Below are 21437 nucleotides of genomic sequence, written 5' to 3' on the forward strand. Positions count from 1 at the left end.
TGTCTTGCTGCATTTCTTTCTGCTTTTGAACTTTTGCCAAGAAAAGCCTTTGGCAGTTTGCCTAATTAGACCAGGGTTGGTGATAAGACTGAAGAGTTGTGTTATGAAAAATTTGCTTTGATTTAGTTTGGACGCCGCTGAGAATGAGTTTAATACTCAGCTGTTCTAATAAAGTCTGTTTGTTTTTGAACTGTTTACATTTACTACTACCTACTTGGGCCTGGGTCACAACAGTTGGGCTGGTTTCTCCTGGCGCTCCAGAGCAGGGAAGGAATGGACGATGGGATCTTCCGTGTGCCCAGGAGGTCACCAAGCACGGGGCCTCAACCACCTCTCACTCATGAAGGGTGAGATGCCAGGAATCAGCAGGAAGCAAGACGGCTTCCCACGGGGTGGGGGTGGGGGGATGGACGGAGAGGAAGTAACGTTTGACAAAGCCGGTCCTTTGATCCCTGCCTCGGGAGCCCATGTCCTGTGCCCTTAAAAGGGAAGAGGCCACCGAGAGTCCTCCTTTCCCATGACACGACAAGGGGCTTTCCTCCTCCTCTGGGCCGACCACGCCGAGTCAGCAATATCTTAACTGTGTCTGAGCTGAAAAGGAGCAAGAGTTGCATTTGGGCCAGTCAGAACTCGGGGCAAAAACGGGGCATTTAGATGATCTGGTTGGAAGGAGTTTTGTCTTGCGGGGAGTGTTAAGATTCATAAGTAGGGCCTCTTGCCTTCAACCCTGAAGCCATTTTGGAGCATGTTAGTTGGAGCTGTGGGAATGCAAAGGAGGGGGGAATAGAGATAGCTGGGCTACACGTGGCCCTCCCAAGCTCTGTTTTTGCTGACAGAGGGCTGCAGGAGGCTGTCGCAGCCAAAAACGGAGCTCAAGAGGGCTGCAGGTAGCCCTCACAAGCTCCATTTTCACTGGCAGAGTGCTGCAGGAGGCCGTCGCAGCCTAAAACGGAGCTCGGGAGCCCATTTTTTTTGGCAGATCTTTCAGGCCACCACAGGCACCTCCCAAAATGAGTGACGTTGAACTGGCCATGCCCATCCTGGCTACACCACCCTGCCCCCCCCAGGGCAAACACAACCCTGATGCAGCCCTCGGTGAAATCGAATTTGACACCCCTGCTTGCCCTAAGAAAAGTTACAAAAAGAAAATGGCCACAGTAGGGCCAACTTCAGGGTTGACTGCAAACACAGGAGGCAGAAAATAGAGCAGAGCTAATGTGCCCTTCAGTTGAGGCCCAAGCTGGTCCCTAGCATTGAAAAAAAAACATTTATTTAGCACTTTGGTTTAATTTGGGGGGGGGCGCTTGTAGATGGTGGCCTTTAATGTGCCCTTAGCCCCGGTTCTCAAAAGTCTCCTGCCCACTTTAGCAACAGAGCAGAGCTGCGGGAGTGAGTCATGTACCCAGCCTGACCTGGTAGCGGGAGTCGAGCGCTCAACTTATGCGCACAGGATATCCTCACACTTTTTGGGACTTTGCTGGTCTCATATCCTGATTTCCATTTTGCAAGCGGATCAGGAACAAAGATGCCAGGCTGCACGCATATACACAAACGCATACACACACACACGCACACACAGAGCTGCTCCTCCCCCTCCTACCAACAGCTGTCTAGGGGAGAACTCAAGCAGATTAAGATGTGTTTCATGGTGGCTTCTACATCCATGCATCACTTGCAAGTGAAGAGTAGAGAGACCTCAATCATCTTGTCCCAAAGGTGCCTTTTTTTCAAGAGGCAACTGGACTTTCTGGTTTTTCTTGGAAGACGTTTCGCTTCTCGTCCAAGAAGCTTCTTCAGCTCTGATTGGATGATGGTGGGGAATGGAAGGATTTATATTCCTTACAGAGAATGCAGATGACCAGCTGCCTGCAAGGAATATAAATCCTTCCATTCCTCACCATCCAGTCAGAGCTGAAGAAGCTTCTTGGACGAGAAGCGAAACGCCTTCAAAGAAAAACCAGAAAGTCCAGTTGCCTCCTGGAAAAAAAAACACCTTTGGGACAATCATGACCTGGAGGACTGAGAATCTCCATAGACCTCCATCCTCTTGATTTCTCTTAGGTTTTCTGCATAGCATTCAAAGCACCAAGCTTCAGCTGTCTTAGATATGGCCTATAAACTCAAGATTGAGAGAGGTGCCAACCGTCTCTTGTAGCAATGAAATAAAATAAGTGAGGCCATCTCATGAACATGGGCTGAACTGGAGTTTAACCTGAAAAGAAGTGGGGTATTTTCCCCCCCTGTATTTTGTTTAAAGTTTCATGGATTACACTCTAAAATTTTCCACGTGCTTCCTCTTTCAAAATTGGAGGAATCTCTCCTAGTTTTTAATCATTACAATTGTGGGGAAAGGCAGTGGGAACTCCGTTCCCCATATTTTGATCTCGGGGGAGGGGGGGGCGGGGGAGAGAAAAGGACTGGATTAAGTGCTGTATAATATATGGGGTTTTGTGGGGCTTTTGTGTTTTTTTGGTATTTTGGTTTGTATATCCAAAGACTACTGTTTCCCCGAAAATAAGACACCCCCTGATAATAAACCCAATCGCCCCTGATAATAAACCCCAATTATTTTGAGCGCATGCGCTAAAATAAGTCCCCCCCCCCAAAAAATATTTAAATGCAGAGCTGGAAATCAGGTAAGACGGCAACAGGAGCCCCATCTTGCTCCATGCGCCCCAAAATAATAAGACCTCCCCGAAAATAAGGCCAAGCACTTATTTCGGGGTTCAAAAAAATATAAGACAGGGTCTTATTTTTGGAGAAACACGGTATTTATGCCCCCATCATACAAAGGAGTCCATCTCTTTAGAATAGAATAGAATAGAATAGAATAGAATAGAATAGAATAGAATAGAATAGAATAGAATAGAATAGAATTTTTTATTGGCCAAGTGTGATTGGACACACAAGGAATTTGTCTTGGTGCATATGCTCTCAGTGTACATAAAATTTTCATAGCTGAAGAAGCTCTGCTGAGGTTGTGGAAAGCTGTTTTGAGGTTCTTGATGTATATTTAAAAAAAGGCACCTCTGGGTGATCAAAACCACCGTTCACCTCTTGAATGTCTTCCAAGAGAATCTTGGAGGGAGATGGCGATTAAGAAATATGAACTATAAAGGATGGAAGGATGCCCCAATCAATATACTAACTAATATTTTGCAAAAAAACCCAAATATTTATGGGAGAACCAACGATAAGTATTTATATTTCTGATTAAAATCATGTTTCTGAAAAACAGGACATCCTCAATATTTACTTAGCCACATGGCTAGGGAGAATACAGCTAGTCCTCGACTTACAACAGTTCGTTTAGTGACCGTTTCAGAGTTTACAACGGCACTGAAAAATGTGACCTGTGACCGTTTTTCACGCTTATGGCCTTTCCAGCATTCCCCATGATCATGTGATCAAAATTCAGAGGCTTGGCAACTGACTCACATTTATGACCGTTGCTGTGTCCCGGGGTCAAGTGATCCCCGTTTGCGACCTTCTGACAAGCAAAGTCAGTGGGGAAACCAGATCCAAACTGGGTTATTAAGTAATCAGCTGCAGTGATTCACAAGAAAGGTCATAAAACGGGGCGAAACTCACTTAGCAAATGTCTGACTCAACAACAGAAATGTTTGGCTCAATTGTGGTCGTAAGTCGAGGACTATCTGTTGTGTGTAAAAAAAAAAAAAGAAATTTTTTGATCTTCGTGCCAAGAAAGCACGGTTGTGAAGTGGAAGAACACAATGTAATAAAAGTTGCTAAATAAAATGCGGTCTCAAGCACATTTAAAACCCTTTTTCATATCCAGCTTAACTTCCGTTTATTGTTCTTCCGCTTGACGGTTCAACTAATGCTGTACAGGAATTTCCTCAAGTCGGTTTTTCTCTCTTCTCTGTCTCTTCCTATTTTTTTTTTTTTTTATATATATATATAGATGTCGCGGAGAAGGACCCAGATGGCGACTGCAGACATTTAGCGCTGCAGAATCTGCTGCTGATGGAAAACTTGAAAAAAAAGCTTGAAGGTGCTCTCTAAAAAGCTGGCGGCTGCAAATGTCCCCTGGCTTTTAAGGAGAAAGGGACAAAGGGCACCGAGCTGGAAAGGCAGAGACATCTTGGCTTAGTGTGGCACTTATAGCTGACGGATGCTGTTGCTAACCGACATGTAAATTTAGTCCTAGTCTTGGCTAAATTTACTGAAAGTCCAAAGCAAAGTTTTAGAACTGCGGGACATTTTCACAGAGGAAAACAAAAAGCACATTTGCTTCCGAGTAGGAATTGATGGTGCCTGCCTTGGGTGTTGATGTAGGGGGAGCTGGACAGTGTATTTCCCAAGCCAAATGAAGGGGGAAAGTTTATTAAAAACCATTCTGAGCTGGGACAGGCTCTGTTTTTTTTCTAAAGGGTCCATTCTGCGGCCAAAGAAAGTGGGACCCTCTTGACAAATTCAGCCATCTTAACAGGAAAGCCTTTTAGGACATGCGTTCAATTTCGCAGCTACTCAGATTGTTGGCTGAGCAGGTACAAAAATAGCCAGGGAAATGATTTAAGCCTGCGAAACGGTCCCCTTGTCAATCAACAGGAGTGCTGATTTACCACCAGCTTATGTAGGAGCCACTAGGGACGCGGTAGCTAAGACGCTGAGCTTGTGGATCAAAACGTTGGCAGTTCAGCAGTTTGAATCCCTAGTGCCGCATAACGGGGTGAGCTCCCGTGACTTGTCCCAGCTTCTGACAAACCTAGCAGTTCGAAAACACGTAAAAAATGCAGGTAGAAAAATAGGGGCCACCTTTGGTGGGAAGATAACAGCGTTCTGGGCGCCTTTGGCATTTAGTCATGCCGGCCACATGAACACGGAGATGTCTTTGGACAGCGCTGGCCTCTTCAGCTTTGAAACAGAGATGAGAACCGCCCTTTGGAGTCAGGAACGACTAGCACATATGTGTGAGGGGAACATTTACCTTTACCTATGTAGGAGCCAAGGAATCGGCAGCACAAAGAAACAAGAGCCAATAGCCAGTCATCGACACCCCAATCAACCAATAAGAAGCCACACCTAACCAGGTACCCCATAAATACTACACATGGAATAGCCCAAAGCACACGTTCCGTTAGAGAGACGTTCCCCAAGGATGGGCTCCAAACACGAGTCCGAAAGCTCGGAAGACTAAATCTCTGGTCCCGGTGGACCGACCCAGACTGGAGCCTTTTAAGATTGCTTGGACTTAAGTTGACGCTTGCCATTTTGTATTACTCTTCTGGCCATTCCCAACCTCTTGTTCTTCAGATTTAAGGCCACACAAAAAGACACAAGTGAGTCGTGTATCTAAAATATTTAATACGAATATGAAGAAGATACCTTCGAAACCATCTCGGAATATTTTAAAAGGGATGTAAAGACCTTTGTGGCTTTGGGAGTGCCGAACACCTCCCAGATTCCAAGGATCGATTGGATCACTAGGATTACAGAGCGAGGCTGATGAGTCCATTTGTCTTTCTCCTTACCATACCCGAAAAGGCGGGCGCTGTGCCCCCAAAGTCCCCGTGGAGCCCTTCAGGAGGGCTCTGCCTCGTCGGCCACTTCTTCAATCTCTTTGTCCTCCACGCTGTTGTGGCGAACTCTCTCCGGAGCGGCATTTCGGCTGAGGGGGATGCCCAGCCCTCGGTGCACTGCCTCGACCGTCTGCTGGTTCACGTAGTAGTTGAGATTCACGCAGGGGATTTTCTTACGCATTTCCTCCAGGTACCGATAGGCCTGATGGGAAAAAAGAAGCGATGGCATTCACAAGTTGTTCTATGATCTGAGCCCAACCCAGAAAACTTAAGTGGCTGGAGTTGCCTTGGCCAACTTACTTATTATTATTATCTCTTTTATTCATAAAACATGAAACTCAGTCAACTGGACATTTAAAAATACGTCACAAATACGAGTGATTGGTTCTAATGGTTGATACGGGTTGCTGCCAGTGTCCTAGGTATCAGCTAAGTATCTTCTTCTTCTTATTATTGTTGTTGTTGTTATCTCTTTTATTCATTAAACATGAAACTCAGTCAACTGGACATTCAAAAATGCATGACAAATACCACTGACTGCTGCTAATTGTTGATACGGGTTGCTTCCAGCATCCTAGGTATCAACTAAGTATTTTTTTTTATTATTGTTGTTGTTGTTGTTGTTATTATTATCTCTTTTATTCATTAAACATGAAACTCAGTCAACTGGACATTCAAAAATGCATGACAAATACCATTGACTGGTGCTGATGGTTGATATGGGTTACTGCCAGCGTCCTACGTATCAACCAAGTACCTTCTTAAAATATACAATGTTCCGAGTAGCGCAGTTTTTTGCAGTTCCGCTGGTGTTATTGCAGGAAGCTGCAATTTGTTGATGTATCTTATAAAATTCTTGGACATGGCACCAAGTGCCCCGATGACAATGGGTATCACTCTTGAAACACTCGCGATGGGTCGAACATGATTTCGCAACTAACGACAACAGTCCATAATCCAGGATAGCCATGGGAATGTGAAAGAGGTGCCATTTCATTGTAGCAGTTTTTCTACAAATTATTCCTACAGATAGCAAAAAAAAAAAAAAAAAAAAAAGCACATAGCTGTACACTGAATTTGCTGCATATTTTAACGCTGCCTCTTCTCCGCTCAAACGCTAGAGAGCACCTGGGGGTTTGAGAAGAGCAGTTCCTTTTGGCCTGTAATTCTGGCTTCCCTGCTTGAAAGTGGGCCAGGTGGGCGCTTCCTCCTGGAAGCGCGTGAATCATCTCTTCTCCAGATGGCCCTACATAATTGTTTCCTCTGACTTCCTCTCTCCCAATCCATCCAGGTGGGGAGAAGAGGTACCGGAATACTGTCGAATGGTAGCACAGCAAGGCCCGAGTGACTGTGTTTATACATCGTCCCCAGGTCCTGTCGCCAACGACGGACAGTTATCCAGGATGGATAAGAGACTCAACCTGGAGATTTAGAAATTAAAAAAAAAAAAAATCTGCAAAAGGCAAATAGGAGCTCTCTTGTATGCTATCTGAAATCTCTCTACCTTTACATAAGAGAAAATTAGAAGTACAGGTTGCTTAGCGACCGAAGTTACAATGGGCCTTGAAAAAGCGACTTACGATCCAGATTTAAACTTCTGGTGTCCGTCACATTACATCACATGACTGAATTTCTGAGTGTTCAGCAACTGGGCCACGTTAAAAGCCTTTTCCAGCACCCCGTAGTCACACAACTGACTTACAACGTGTGCTTTTTTTTTTTTTTTTACTTACGCTAAAAACGCCCCTTAGCGAATAAGGGGCTCACTTAACGACTGCCATAAGAATCGTAAAATTGGGTGTGATCAGATGATTCTCTTAACAGCATAACAAAACTATGGGCTCAATTACAGTCCCAATTCAAGGGCTACTATAGATCCGATCCAATTCGATTCAAAGGCTATTATAGAATAACAGTATATACTTTTCGACCACTCAAAATTTCAAGCAAATCATTAAAATGTACTGCCCAAACTGACGCCGGGCATAAACAGTAAAATGAATAATTTAGGAATATTTTAACAATTTATAACACAGAGAAGCATTTAATTACTAGGACGTTCTGCCAGTATCAGAAGCTGTACAGTTCCACAGCAATGGACACGGCTGTGGGTGCTGCTGAATAAGAATTGTTTAAGTGGCTTGTGGGCTCTGGAGACACTCACCATCTGGAATTCTTGCATCTGCAAATGATGCTCCACCAGGAATCCCAGAACGTCCCCCAGGCGGATGGTGGTGTCAAGATCAGGTTCTCCCAGGAGCAGTTCACACTGTCTGATGGCCTCTTTGGGGTCCTCGGAGTAAAGCCTTAGGAGGGGGGGGGGAAATACACCAGCAACAAAGACGATTAGGGGACTGGAGCAGGGGGTGAAATCCAGCAGGTTCTAACAGGATCTGGAGAACCGGTAGTGGAAATTTTGAGTAGTTCGGAAAAACTGCAAATACCACCTCTGGCTGGCCCCAGAATGGGGTGGGAATGGAGGTTTTCCAATATCCTTCCCCTGCCATACCCACAGAACCGGTAGGGAAAAATTTTGGAATTCATCCCTGGATTGGAAGTTAAAACATATAAAGAATGTTTGCTGGAATTGGGTATGTCTAGTTCAATGAAAAGAAGAACATGATAGCAGTGCTCCAATATCTCAGGGGCTGCCACAAAGAAGAAGGAGTCAAGCTATTCTCCAAAGCACCTGAAGGCAGGACAAGAAGTGATGGGTGGAAACTGATCAAGGAGAGAAGCAACTTAAAACTGAGGAGAAATTTCCTGACAGAACAATTAAATCAGCGGAACAGCTTCCTTCCAGAAGTTGCAGGTGCTCCATCATTGGAGATTTTTAAGATTGTGGCCTTCAGCTGAGGACTACCTGTACTATAAAACAGTGTTGCTGGCTGGGGAATTCTGGGAGTTGAAATCCACCCATCTTAAAGTTGCCAAGATTGAGAAACGCTGCTGAAAAAATCTCAGGGCTCCCTCTCACCTTCGGGCTTGAATAAATCTCTTCACCAGTGTCATCTTGCTCTGTAGGTGTGCCAGCTTGTTCTCTTGCTCAACTGGGCTCCGGGTCTTGGCCTTGGACATACACTTGTACGCCTCGGTCAGGGCTCCCAAGGCCTTCTCGTAATTCTGGAATTCATCCACTTCCACCTGCAAGGAAGGAAAGAGGAATGGGCTCTTTTGCTGTTAAAGGGTAAAGGTAAAGGTTCCCCTCGCACATACGTGCTAGTCGTTCCCGACTCTAGGGGGCGGTGCTCATCTCCGTTTCAAAGCCAAAGAGCCAGCGCTGTCCGAGGACTTCTCCATGGTCATGTGGCCGCCATGACTCAACGCCAAAGGCGCACGGAATGCTGTTCCTTTCCCACCAAAGGTGGTCCCTATTTTTCTGCTTGCATTTTTTACATGCTTTCGAACTACTAGGTTGGCAGAAGCTGGGACAAGTCACGGGAGTTCACCCCATTATGCGGCACTTGGGTTCATTACCGCTGAACTGCCGGCTTTCGATTGACAAGCTCAGTGTCTTAGCCACTGAGCTACTGCGTCCCCTCTTTCTTCTGCTGTTACTGCTGAGGAACTGAAATGGAGTGCCATGGTTGCTGTTCTGCTAAGCTAAGCCTCGCAAGCTGACAGCCTGACATCAGTAATGGGGGGCGGGGGGAGCAGTGTAGAGGGAGGAAACTCCGAAGAATCAAAACCAAGCAGCACATCCGGTGGGACGTACCAGCCGTCTCAAAGTCACACTAAAAGAATGTGGAGACAGCAAGACAGGGACTGTCCTAGGCAATTTATTAACACCCGATGGATTGATAACTAGGCATTTGGCCAGGAACAAGGGAAAGTTAATTGTATCTTTTGCACGTGAAAATCTCAGATCCAGCTTTGCCTCTTCGGTAACCACCTTGGCTTTAGTAAAGCATACTTTTGGCTAATCATGGGCCAGGAGTCTTTCTTTCCTAATGGACCAAGTTGGGAAGGTTTGGCATGGAGGATCTGAGGCAGGATTCCCCACCCACCTGAGCACAGGCGTCATAAAAGCCAGCCAAGAGATCCAGCGCTCTTCCTTTGGTGTAGAAGCTGATGATGTTCTTCATAATATCTGGATCTTTGCGGCAGTCCAGAGTCTGCAAGTAATTGGCGGCCATGATGTAAATCTCCCTTTGTCTCGAGACACCGGCAAAGAACACAATCTTTTCGGTATCGCCAGATTTCAGCAGAGCCCTCATGGCCTACACAACGAAAAGGGTAGAGTTGCATCAAATCCAATCTTCATTATGGTCGCAGACTAGCATAAGGGGGTAGAGTTGAGGCCACTTGTTCACCAGCGTATGCAAGCAAGAAGGTAGGATGCAAAGACCCCAAGAGATATGGAGTGTTTCAGTTAAGTTTATAAGGCGCTACATCTTTCAACCCCCAATAAAGCAGTTCGTTTAAAACAAGGTTTGTTAAAGAGCACGTATAAGCTATGGCTCTGATATCATTCAAAAAGTCAAAACACCATATATAAATGAGTATGAACAAGCAGTGAACGGAACGGCTTGTCTTCAGAAGTTGTGGATGCTCCATCACTGGAGGTTTTAAGAAGAGATTGGACAGCCATTTGTCAGAAATGGCATGGGGTCTCCTGCTTCAGCAAGGGGGTGGACTAGAAGACCTCCAAGGACCCTTCCTACTTTATTACTCTGATGATGACAACATCCATCCAATAAAGACCTCTAGCAGGGGCCTCTTTGAGACATGCTCTGAGATGACGGCTGAACTGGGTCTAATCATTGACTACCCCCTGTATCAATATCCTGCAGTGCGACAAGTTCCGCCTTCTAGAATGTTCTGAGCAATCTGCAGATGACTCTTGTAGACTGTAGAATTAAATCTGCGAAAACCTAGGACACCCAAGAACGGGTCATCCCAGCATGGATTGAAGTCACCGTTCTTAGGCTAGGAACAATGTTTTTCTCGGAGGAATCTGATTGTCCCTAGAAGCAGCTACTCAAGGCCAGCATTACAGATTGTTCTCGGCTTACAACCATTCGTTCAGTGACCATTCGAAGTTACGACACAAAGGCACTTAACGACTGCCTTTCACACTTGTTGCAGCGGCCCCCGTGAACAACCTTCAGGTGCTTGGCAACTGGCGTGTACTTATGACAGTTGCCCTGTTCCGGGGTCAAGGGATCACCGTTTGTAAACTTCCCAGTCAACGTCAGACAAAGAAAGTCAATTGGGGAAGAAGGATTCACTTAGCCACGTGAGTCACTTAACAATGGCAATGATTCAGCAACAACTGCAGCAAAGAACTGCAACAACTGCAGCCTGTTATTAGAACACAGAGCCTGCAATTACTGCAGGTTCGAGCCCGGCCCAAGGTTGACTCAGCCTTCCACCCTTTATAAGATAGGTAAAATGAGGACCCAGATTGTTGGGGGGGCAATAAGTTGACTTTGTAAAAAAATATACAAATAGAATGAGACTATTGCCTTATACATTGTAAGCTGCCCTGAGTCTTCGGAGAAGGGCGGGGTATAAATGTAAACAAAAAAAAAAAAAAAGGTCAATGACACATGACACAGGGCACAAGTCACTGACGCAGCCTCACTTTGCTTAACCATGGAAATTTTGGGCTCAATTGCAGTCGTAGGTCGAGGACCATTAAACGAGCTGAGGCCCCTCCTTCTCCCGCCTTCTTACCTTCAGCTTGTTTCCTGCTTGGGTATATTTCTTGGTGGCCATGTGGTAATTGCCCTGCCTCATGCAGCAGTCGGCGATCTGCTCCAGGAGTTCGCGCCGGGAATCTTCGGAAAGTTCCTTGGAATCCTTTGAAACGGTCATCATCTCCGCCATCTCTTCGGTGATGGTCAGGTTCTGCATCAGGCAAAGCTGCAAGGCATCCTGGTACTGGGACACAGATAGAAGGGAGGTGTTGTGGCTGGCAGCAGAGTCGGACAGTGAGGGGGTTGGGGAGGAACCTGCGCCAGTCCTGGAGTCTGGAGAAGGCTCTGATGAGGGCTCTGCATCGGAGGCAGAGAGAGGGCCAGGGCCGTATGCCAGTTATCAGCTGCCTTCGGAGTCTGACATCAGTGAGGCAGACAAACAGCTGGAGCCCGTTCCCAGTGTGCGCATGTGCAGAGTTGCCTGACGAAGGGAACAGCTAAAGAACAAGGGTCGACTCGGGAGTAAGGCCACTGGTGGACGATGAATGGCCCCTCCCAGAGGGAATAAAAGAGGAGCGAAAGGGGAGTGGAATTTGCAGCAGACAATTTGTTTGCTTAATTGGTTCGTGACTCCTTGCCAAGTTTTGAAGATATCGGCCTGGCAGCTCTCCAAGCCAGATAAGGTCTGTGACTGTAAATTCTCCCTTGAAAATCTTTGCTGGATGTGAATGAGAAGAATTCACAGTAACTTAATAAAAAGGGGTTTTTTGTCAGGACAAGGAGTCTGCTTCATGCTCTTGGGAAGCCTAGGACAGAACAGGGAGGCAAGAGCCAACTCAGCTAAACATCTGGTGGGAGGAGGGAATCAAGTTACCCCACATAGGAGATGACCAGGCTGAGCCTGAGGGAGGGGTCAAACACATCATCAGTCATGAGTCTCCGCGCGCCCACAAGAGTTCTGAGTCCAGCCCACCTTGAATGCCTTCCTTATCTCCCACTCATTTCCCTTGACCGCTAGTTGGTCAAGTTTCTTGTAGAGAACCTAAACTTGCAATAAACCTTTATATGCATTTGAACTGCCTGACTCCCTGATTCCCCGGACGCTTCACGCCCAGCCTTGGTAAGATCTCCAGTGGGAGAAGGACACCTTGAATATGCTCACCAACTTCCAAGGATGAGCTTATTTGGTGCAGGCCACCCTTGAAAAGTGGTGATTTCTACTGCCCCCTTGGAGGTTGAGACAGGACTGAAAGAAGAACCCAAATCTCTTAATTGGTGCAGGATTTGTGGCATTAAAAACTGGCATAAAACAACACACCCGAGGGATGACAGAAAGTGGAAGGTGGAAAAAAGAAAAGAAAAAAAAACGTTCTTGGTATACACACACACACACACATTGCTAGGAATTCTAGGAACATTGCTCCTAGAAGCACAAAGCAGTAAACACCAGCCTGAAGATGACGAATGAGACTTCGTCGAAACGTCGCCAAGACACTTCCAATTTTACATGGGAGAAAACCCGAACAATCAAAGACCTACATAAAAACACCCATGAAAACCTCAGAAAACATATATAGCTGTAGATGTAGATGTAGATGTGTGAGTGTGTGTGTGTGTGTGTGTGTGTGTGTATATATATATATATATATATATATATATATATATATATATATATATATATATATATATATATATATATATATTTATATATATATTTATTTATTTTCTCTCTACGGGTTTCTACATCTATTGATCCATCCATCCATCCATATCTCTCTCTCCCTCTCTCCAACTATCTACAGTATCTATGTCTCTTTCTATCCATCCATCTATTCATCCATCCATCTATCTACAGTATCTATCTACCCTCTCTCTCTCTCTCTCTCCATCCATCCATCCATCTACAGTATTTTCTACGGTCTCTCTCCCTCTCTCTATCTCTGTCTCTGTCTCTCTCTCCATCCATCCATCCATCCATCCATCTATCTACAGTATCTGTCTACGGTCTCTCCCTCTCTGTCTCCCTCTCTGTCTCTGTCTCTGTCTTTCTCTCTCTCTCTCTCTATCTCCATCCATCCATCCATATCTGGATGGAGTAAAACCATAGCACAAGTTTTTCAATTCGCAGGACAGACCCTCGTGCCTTATTTCGACATTACCTTTTTGGCAGCTAGCAACAGCTTAACGGCCTTCTCGTACTGAGAATGCTCAATGAAAAAATCGGAGCAGCGAGCCAGGAGGGTCGGGTCGGACTTCTCATCCAAATCTTCTGCAACCAGTTGCAAGGCTGCAAATTGCTCAGTGGCAAAGGCCAGCTCCAGAGCCTTGGACAAGTGTCCAGCCTGTCAAGGAGGGGGAAAAAAGGAGAGATTTTGAGTTTTTAGCAGCCTCTTATCTTCCTTCGAGAAGGTTCTTTCATGGTGATACAGGATTTGTTTTAGTTTCAATCACTGCCCTGTCCAGTTCTGGTCACCATGATACAAAACAAAACAAAACAAAAAAGATGTGGAGACTCTAGAAAGAGTGCAGAGAAGAGCAACAAAGACGATTAGGGGATTGAAGGCTCAATCCTATGATTAATGGTTGCTGGAATTGGGTACGCCTTGTCTAACTAAGAGAAGGATTTGCATTGACGTGGTAAGAGTCTTCCAATATCTCAGGGGATGCCCCAAAGAAGAGGGAGTCAAGCTATTCTCCAAAGCACCTGAGGGATAAGAAGCAATGGATGGAAACTAATTCTCTAGACTAGAAAGAGTGCAGAAAAGAGCAACAAAGAGATTAGGGGGCTGGAGACTAAAACATACAAAGAACGATTTCAGGAATTGGGTTTGTCTAGTTTAATGAAGAGAAGGACTAGGAGGGGACATGATAGCAGTCTTCCAATATCTCAGGGGCTGCCACAAAGAAGAGGGAGTCAATCTATTCCCCAAAGCACCTGAGGGCAGGACAAGCAGCAATGGGTGGAAACCAATCAAGGAGAGAAGCAACTTGAAACTAAGAAGAAATTTCCTGAGAGAACAATTAATCGGGGGAACAAGTTCCCTGCAGAAGTTGTAGGTGCTCCATCACAGGAGGTTTTGAAGAAGAGACTGGACAATTCTTTGTCTGAAAATGGAATAGGGTTTCCTGCTCGAGCAGGGGGTTGGACTAGAAGACCTCCAAAGTCCCTTTCCAACTCTGTTAGATTCTGTACTCTGTTACCCTCCCTGGGCTGAAGGGATACCTTGTGGTAGAGTGTCACAGCTTGGTCCATTTGATCTCTTCTTCCTTCATAGTAGCGGGCAGCTTCTATCATGTCTTCTGGGGAACTGAGAAGAGCCAGGTTCATTAACTGGTCATCCAGCTGGTTTTCCTGGTTTAAACAAACAAACAAACAAACAAACAAACAAATAAATCTCACTTTCAGGCCTTTTGTGGTTAAAGGCAGCAGAGATTTGCGCTTGCTCTTCCCAATGGTTTTCTTCTAAAACTGCGACCGGGATTACGGTCTTCCCTCGGCTTTCCTTCGCTTTACAAACCCGCAACGGTCATACGTGTGAGGAATGTCACCTTTTTAATCAGTGTCCTAGCAAACAGTTGCTTAAGAAGCCCGGCGCTGAATGAGGACTGCCTGTAATTGAGAGTCAGATGATAAAAAAAAGTCCCATCCCTTTTCTAGAGACGTCCCAACCCTGGCAGAACTTGGGGTGGGATTTGTCACTTCGACAAAAAAGAACAAAGCTGTGGCCATCCCAGCTATTGTGTTGGGTTCTGGTGGCATCTTCTGAGAAACGTCTGAAGCAGAGGTGGGCTTCAACAATTTTAGCAAGGGGTTCTCTGCCCGGTTGCTGGGTGGGCGTGGCCATGGTGGGCGTGGCCTAGTCCGCCTCCTGCACCACAGGTGGGGGCGTTTTTGCCTTCCCCGGGCTCCGGGGGCTTTCCTTGAGCCTCTGGGAGGGCAAAAACAGCCTCCCCAGGCTCCAGAGGCCCTACTTCCAGTAGGCCCATTTTTTGCCCTCCCCGAGCTTCCCCGCATGCCCTGCACACAAAACGGGCTGCGTGGGGACTCCTGGGAGGGGCAGGGGAGGGTGGGCGTGGCCAGCCAGGAATGGGATTTGGGGGTTCTCCGAACTGCACAGAATCTTAGCTCCCGAACCCCTGCGAACCCCCAGCAGCCCAGCCCTGGTCTGAAAGGTCTTTAGCCTCATCCAGGGGGTGGAAACCTCCCACCTTTTGATGGAGAATGCCAAGTCGGCACAACTCAGAAAGTCAACAATCGTAACCTCAGCAGCTGAGGGATCCTTTGAAAGCTGCCCGTACCTTACACAAGCGGATGGCGTTATTGAACGCTTGAGCACGGGTGTAGAAGTGCACCGCCTGCTTGATGTCCTCGTGGCTCTCGTACTGACGGGCAACGTGATAAGAAGCTGCCCAATTGCCAGTGGTGTTTGCTATTTCGGCAGCCTGAAGGGAAAAAAAGACATAAACCCCAATGCTTTCTCCGCTTTAAACCACGCACTGGTACCTTTGAAGGAACATCTACGGAGAGTCTCCATCATTCAGGTTGTTCCAGAAGTGCTTTTTTTTTTTCAAGAGGCAACTGGACTTTCTTGGTTTCCCCCCCCCCCTTTGAAGACATTTCGCCTCCCATCCAAGAAGCTTCTTCAGAACTGAAGGAAGTCCAGCTGCCTCTTGGAAAAAAGCACCTTTGGAACTCTGAGGGTGAAGGGGTCAAGCTGTTTTCCAAGGCACCCGAAGGCCAGACAAGGCATAATGGATGGAAACTGATCAAGGAGAGATTCAACCTGGAAATAAGGAGCAATTTCCTGACAGTGAGAACAATCAACCCATGGAACAGAAGTTGCCTTTGGAAGTTTGTGTGAGCTTCATCACTGGAAGCTTTAGAGACTGGACTGTCATCTGTCAGAAATGATATACTCCTGCTTGGGGGTGGGGGTTGGACTAGATCTGTGATGGCGAACCTATGGCATGTGGCCGGAGGTGACACACAGTGCCCTCTCTGTGGGCATGCGCTCCATCACCAGCTGCACTTCTGGTTTCCAGTACACATGTATGCCAGGTGCTAGAGTGCTAGAGTGCTGGAGTGCTGGAAAACAGCCTGCAGACGGCCCGAAAAACAGTCCTAAACAGCAAAACCAGGGCATTTTCTGGGCTGTTTTTTTTTTTGGATGTTTTCAAGCTGTTTTCAGCCCGAAAATCGGGCTGAAAAATTGCCTGGAAAACAACCTGAAAACGGCCTGAAAAACAGCCTAAAAACAGGCATGTGCGCACCGGCCAGCCCAGTCTTTGGGTTTCCAGCGCTTTGGCACATGTACATACATGATGCATGCATGTTCTGGTTTAGGCACTCAGTGCCAAAAAGGTTTGCCATCACTCAACTAGATGATCTACAAGATGACCTTCCAACTTTGTTAATCTGTTAAAAGAAAGCGAACTTACCTTCTGGATGTTCCCCAGGAAGCAATGGATTCGGACCATGGAAAAATAATCCTGCGCCAGCTCATAATATTTGAAAGCCGCTTCTAAGTCGGCCTGGCCTTCTAGATATTGAGCCCACCATTTCCACAAACCTCTGGCGGAGGAAAAACAAGGGGTAGGAGAGAGGGTGGATATCAACCCATCAACCAACCAACCAATCAATCAATCTGAATCCAGATGGATGACATTTTCGCAAAGGGTTGAGCTATTCAGAGGCAGCGGGAGCAAATCTTGCATGCGGGGAGGAAAGACAGGGAGTTAGCAGTTCTAGCTCAACCTCCTGGCAAACCCAGGTAGTCCTTGACTTACAGCTGTTCATTTAGTGACCGTTACAACAAAGTTTTTTGTTTTTTTTTTAGAATTTATATCCAGCCCTTCTCCGAAGACTCAGGGCGGCTTACACAATGTCAAGCAATAGTCTTCATCCATTTGTATATTTATATACAAAGTCAACTTTTATTGCCCCCAACAATCTGGGTCCTCATTTTACCTACCTTATAAAGGATGGAAGGCTGAGTCAACCTTGGGCCTGGTGGGACTTGAACTTGCAGTAATTGCAAGCAGCTGTGTTAATAACAGACTGCTTAGTCTGTTGAGCCACCAGAGGCCCTTGCAACAGCAAAAGTTACAACAGCACAGGGAAAAGTGACTTTTTCTTCCGTTTTTTTCACACTTCACAACCGCTGCAGCATCCCTACGCTCGCCAAAAATTTGGATGCTCGGCAACTGGGTGAGATTTATGGTTGCAGCAGCCCAGGGTCACGTGGTCCCCTTTGGCGAAAACCACCGGAGGGCCAAAGCCAGGTTCCCTTAACCGTGATGCTAATTTAACAGCCGCCGTGATCCGCTTAACGACGGTGGCAGGAAAGGGGGTAGAACGGGATAGAAGTCACTTAACAGCTGTCTCGTTTAGCCACAGAAATGTGGGGCCGAATAGTGGCCGTAAGTCAAGGATGATCTGTTAGGAGCAGAATCAGCTTCTCAAAGAGGATTGGCCAAGAGGCTGGGCCCTTGGAAGTGGGTAAGAGGGCACTCACTTATCTTTCATCCTGTTGACGTAAGACTCCAAGGCTTGCAAATCCTCTGAAAGCATACGAGGCACTTCAAACTTATGAGTGTCAGACTTCTCATAGCTGTGCGGGGGGGAAAAAACAGGCCAGAAAGCCATGATGACGGGTGGAGGGGGGGGGAACCCCAACTGTTTAGTTTAGTTTCAGGATGAGTATTTACGATGAATGAAGAATATTTACAATGAAGGGAGACTATTTACAATGAATGAAGAATATTTACAATGAAGGGAGACTATTTACAATTCGACCTCCTTGGATTTGTGAGATCTCATAAGAACAGAGCGTTCATCATACGTACAAGCGCTTCAGTGGTTAAATTGACAGCAAACAGCACTCCCTACTAGCACTGATGATGTTACCTAGTTGGGTAATGAAACATCTGCAAGGAAACAGCCAAGCTCAGAGAGCATCAAGGATTCTGTAGTCTTTTTCCTCCTCCTCCTCCTGCTCCTCCTCAACCCCACTCCCTCCTAACACTGATGATGTTACCTATTTAGGTAAAGAAAACAAGCAGGCTCAGAGAGCGCCAAGGGCCCCACAGTCCTCCTCCTCCTCTATTCCCAACTGGTTCCTGCTCACCCTCCATTCCCGAGAGAGCCACATATTTCTTGTGCTTCAACCCTCTCAGAGACCCCAGCCTTGAATCCCAAACCAAAGGGATTCATACCGTGTTTCCCCAAAAATAAGACCCTGTCTTATATTTTTTTGAACCCCGAAATAAGCGCTTGGCCTTATTTTCAAGAAGGTCGTCTTATTTTGGGGCACGTGGAGCAAGACGGGGCTCCTCTTATTTATTTATTTATTTATTTATTTATTTATTTATTATTTATTATTTAGATTTTTATACCGCCCTTCTCCCGAAGGACTCAGGGCGGTGTACAGCCAGATTAAAACAATACAATATACAATTTTAAAACTACAGATTAAAATAACATATTCTATAATGGCCGAAAAATTTAAAAACCATCAAATTTGACCCAATAAAACAGAATACCCAATTTAAAATTATTAAAATTCAAAACATTCAAAATTTAAAAATTAAGAATTAAGCCAGTCCCGCTTGGATGAACAAGTACGTTTTCAATTCACGGCAAAAGGTCCGAAGGTCAGGTAATTGACGCAAACCAGGGGGAAGTTCGTTCCAGAGGGTAGGTGCTCCTACAGAGAAGGCCCTTCCCCTGGGGGCCGCCAGCCGGCATTGCTTGGCGGACGGTACCCTGAGAAGACCCTCTCTGTGTGAGCATACGGGTGGGTGGGAGGCATAGGGTAACAGCAGGCGGTCCCGTAAGTACCCGGGCCCTAAGCCATGGAGCGCTTTAAAGGTGGTAACCAACACCTTGAAGCGCATCCGAAAGACCACAGGTAGCCAGTCTTCCTCTTGCCATCTTACCTGATTTCCAGCTCTGTCTCCCTAGCCCTAACCAGAGGAAATGGCAGGGACCGGCTACGCAAGTGTTTAAATATTTTCAGGGAGGGCTTATTTTTAGCGCATGTGCTCAAAAGCCCGACTGGGCTTATTATCCGGGGAGGTCTTATTTTCGGGGAAACGGTAACAGAATGGGATCTATTTTGGAGGATCTATCTATTTTTTCATGAGGTTACCTAGTTTGGGTAATGAAATGACTGCAAAAAAAACCCCACCAAGCTCAGAGAGCACTAAGGACTTTGCAGTTCTCCTCCACTTCCTTCTCCTTCCTCCTCTTTGCAAACCCCACTCCCTTGTAGCACTGATGATGTTACCTAGTTGGGTAATGAAACGTCTCCAAGAAAACAAGCAAGCTCAGAGGGCATCAAGGACCCCTCACTCATCACAGAATGGGTGTGATCGAGTCTTGAGTCAGATCTGGACAAGCTCTGGCATATGGCAGGCTACTAACACTTACTAGGTGATGGCAAAGTTGCGCTCCGCTATGGCTTCCAGGTGCTTGGCGTAATTGTAGTACGTCGTGCGCAGGTGCACTCGGTCCTGGGTCTCGGCTATCTCAATGGCTTTCTGCCACTGGTCCGAAGCTTGGTAGAATTTGTTCAGGAGGTCGTATCGTTGGCACTGCTTGTATAACTGCTCACCGTCTTCCTGGAACAGAGACCAGAAAGCTGGTAAGGGAGGGATGCTGCTTGTATTGTCATCATTATCAGTAGTGGGATTCAAATTTTTTTACTACTGGTTCTGTGGGCGTGGCTTGGTGGGTGTGGCAGGGGAAGGTTACTGCAAAATCCCCATTTCCTCCCGATCAGCTGGGACTTGGGAGGCAGAGAATAGATGGGGGCGGGGCCAGCCAGAGGTGGTATTTGCCGGTTCTCCGAACTACTCAAAATTTCCGCTACCGGTTCTCCAGAAATGGTCAGAACCTGCTGAAACCCACCTCTGATGATCATCATCATCATCATCGTCATCATCTTTATTATCATCATTATACGATTCTTCTTTCATATGTACAGGTAGTCCTTGACTTACAACAGTTCGTTTAATGACCGTTCAAAATTATAGTGCCACTGAAAAAAGTGACTTAGGGCCATTTTTCATAGCATCCCCATGATCACGTGATCAAAATCCAGACGCTTGGCAACTGCTTCATATTTATGACCGTTGCTGTGTCCCGGGGGGTCACGCGATCCCCTTTTGTGACCTTCTGACAAGCAGACGCAGTGGGGAAGCCATGTTCACTGAACAACCCGGTTACTTAATCTATGAACTGCAGTGGCTCACTTAACAACTGAGGCAAGAAAAGTCGTAAAATGGAGCAAAATTCCACTTAAACGTCCGACTTAACAGAAATGTTGGGTTCAGTTGTGGTTGTAAGTCGAGGACTGCCTGTGTTGAAAACATTCTCTGAGATCCTACTATAATGAAGAGGAATAAGGGGTCCTTGTTACTCTCTGAGCTTGGTTGTTTTCTTGCAGATGTTTCGTTACCAAACTAGCTAATACTATCAGTGTGAGACGGGAATGGGGTTTGAGAGCAAGCTCCACTCCCTTACTAGCATTGATGCCGTTACCTACTTTTTATTGGTAATATGGGTTTGAACCTTGTACTTTGATATGGCCTATAGGCTAATCAATAAAGCTCATCTAATCTATCCTAGCACTGATGCCGTTACCTACTTAGGGTCATGAGACATCTGCAAGGAAGCAACCGAGCTCAGAGAGCACCAAGGACCCCTCATTTCGATCCTGAGCCCCAAATACTCTCTTTGAAGGGAAGAGGAGTAAGGCCTTTTTTGCAAACTCTGCATTCTGACACTTTAAGGTAAAGGTTCCCCTCGCACATATGTGCTAGTCGTTCCCGACTCTAGGGGGCGGTGCTCATCTCCGTTTTTAAGCCAAAGAGCCAGCGCTGTCCGAAGACGTCTCTGTGGTCATGTGGCCGGCAGGACTCAACGCCAAAGGCGCACGGAACGCTGTTCCCTTCCCACCAAAGGTGCTGCTCCCTATTTTTTCTACTTGCATTTTTTACATGCTTTCGAACTGCTAGGTTGGCAGAAGCTGGGGCAAGTCACAAGAGCTCACCCCGTTACGTGGCACGAGGGATTCGAACCGCTGAACTGCCGACCTTTCGATCGACCAGCTCAGCATCTTAGCCACTGAGCTACCGTGTCTTTAGCACCACACTATAGCAGGGGGTTAATTACAAGAGGAATCCGAGGAGGAGCTGACCAGAGACCTACATGCTCAAAATAGAATCATTATGACTGTAACAGGATGTT

General features: G+C 46.3%; 2 protein-coding genes across 7 annotated transcripts in view; one reads left to right on the forward strand and one right to left on the reverse strand.

Annotated features, from left to right (window-relative positions):
- The window catches only part of LOC131185416 (transmembrane protein 204-like), a 97815-nt gene that overhangs the window by 28808 nt on the left and 47570 nt on the right, over positions 1 to 21437 (forward strand). For 2 of the 5 annotated variants that reach the window (XM_058157928.1, XM_058157927.1), the window contains exon 21: positions 3926 to 4568. The exons of the other annotated variants lie outside the window; for them this stretch is intronic. Coding sequence is in view for 1 of the 2 variants with exons in the window: in XM_058157927.1 (XP_058013910.1) it covers positions 3926 to 4026 (101 nt within the window). In the remaining variant the exon portion in view is untranslated. Of the gene's footprint in view, positions 1 to 3925; positions 4569 to 21437 lie in introns of those variants that run through there. 5 annotated transcript variants of the gene reach the window in all.
- IFT140 (intraflagellar transport 140) overlaps positions 5330 to 21437 on the reverse strand; it is a 108284-nt gene continuing 92176 nt past the window's right edge. For both annotated transcript variants that reach the window (XM_058157922.1, XM_058157921.1), the window contains 11 exons: positions 19617 to 19807; positions 17701 to 17796; positions 16625 to 16757; positions 15485 to 15628; positions 14409 to 14537; positions 13345 to 13527; positions 11223 to 11429; positions 9551 to 9763; positions 8521 to 8687; positions 7708 to 7849; positions 5330 to 5745 (listed from right to left, as the gene is read on the reverse strand). In XM_058157922.1, the coding sequence (XP_058013905.1) occupies positions 5545 to 5745; positions 7708 to 7849; positions 8521 to 8687; positions 9551 to 9763; positions 11223 to 11429; positions 13345 to 13527; positions 14409 to 14537; positions 15485 to 15628; positions 16625 to 16757; positions 17701 to 17796; positions 19617 to 19807 (1806 nt within the window). In that variant the 3' untranslated portion in view covers positions 5330 to 5544. The remainder of the gene's footprint in view (positions 5746 to 7707; positions 7850 to 8520; positions 8688 to 9550; positions 9764 to 11222; positions 11430 to 13344; positions 13528 to 14408; positions 14538 to 15484; positions 15629 to 16624; positions 16758 to 17700; positions 17797 to 19616; positions 19808 to 21437) is intronic.

This window comes from Ahaetulla prasina, chromosome 14 (genome assembly GCF_028640845.1).
Source record: "Ahaetulla prasina isolate Xishuangbanna chromosome 14, ASM2864084v1, whole genome shotgun sequence".
NCBI lineage: Eukaryota > Metazoa > Chordata > Lepidosauria > Squamata > Colubridae > Ahaetulla > Ahaetulla prasina.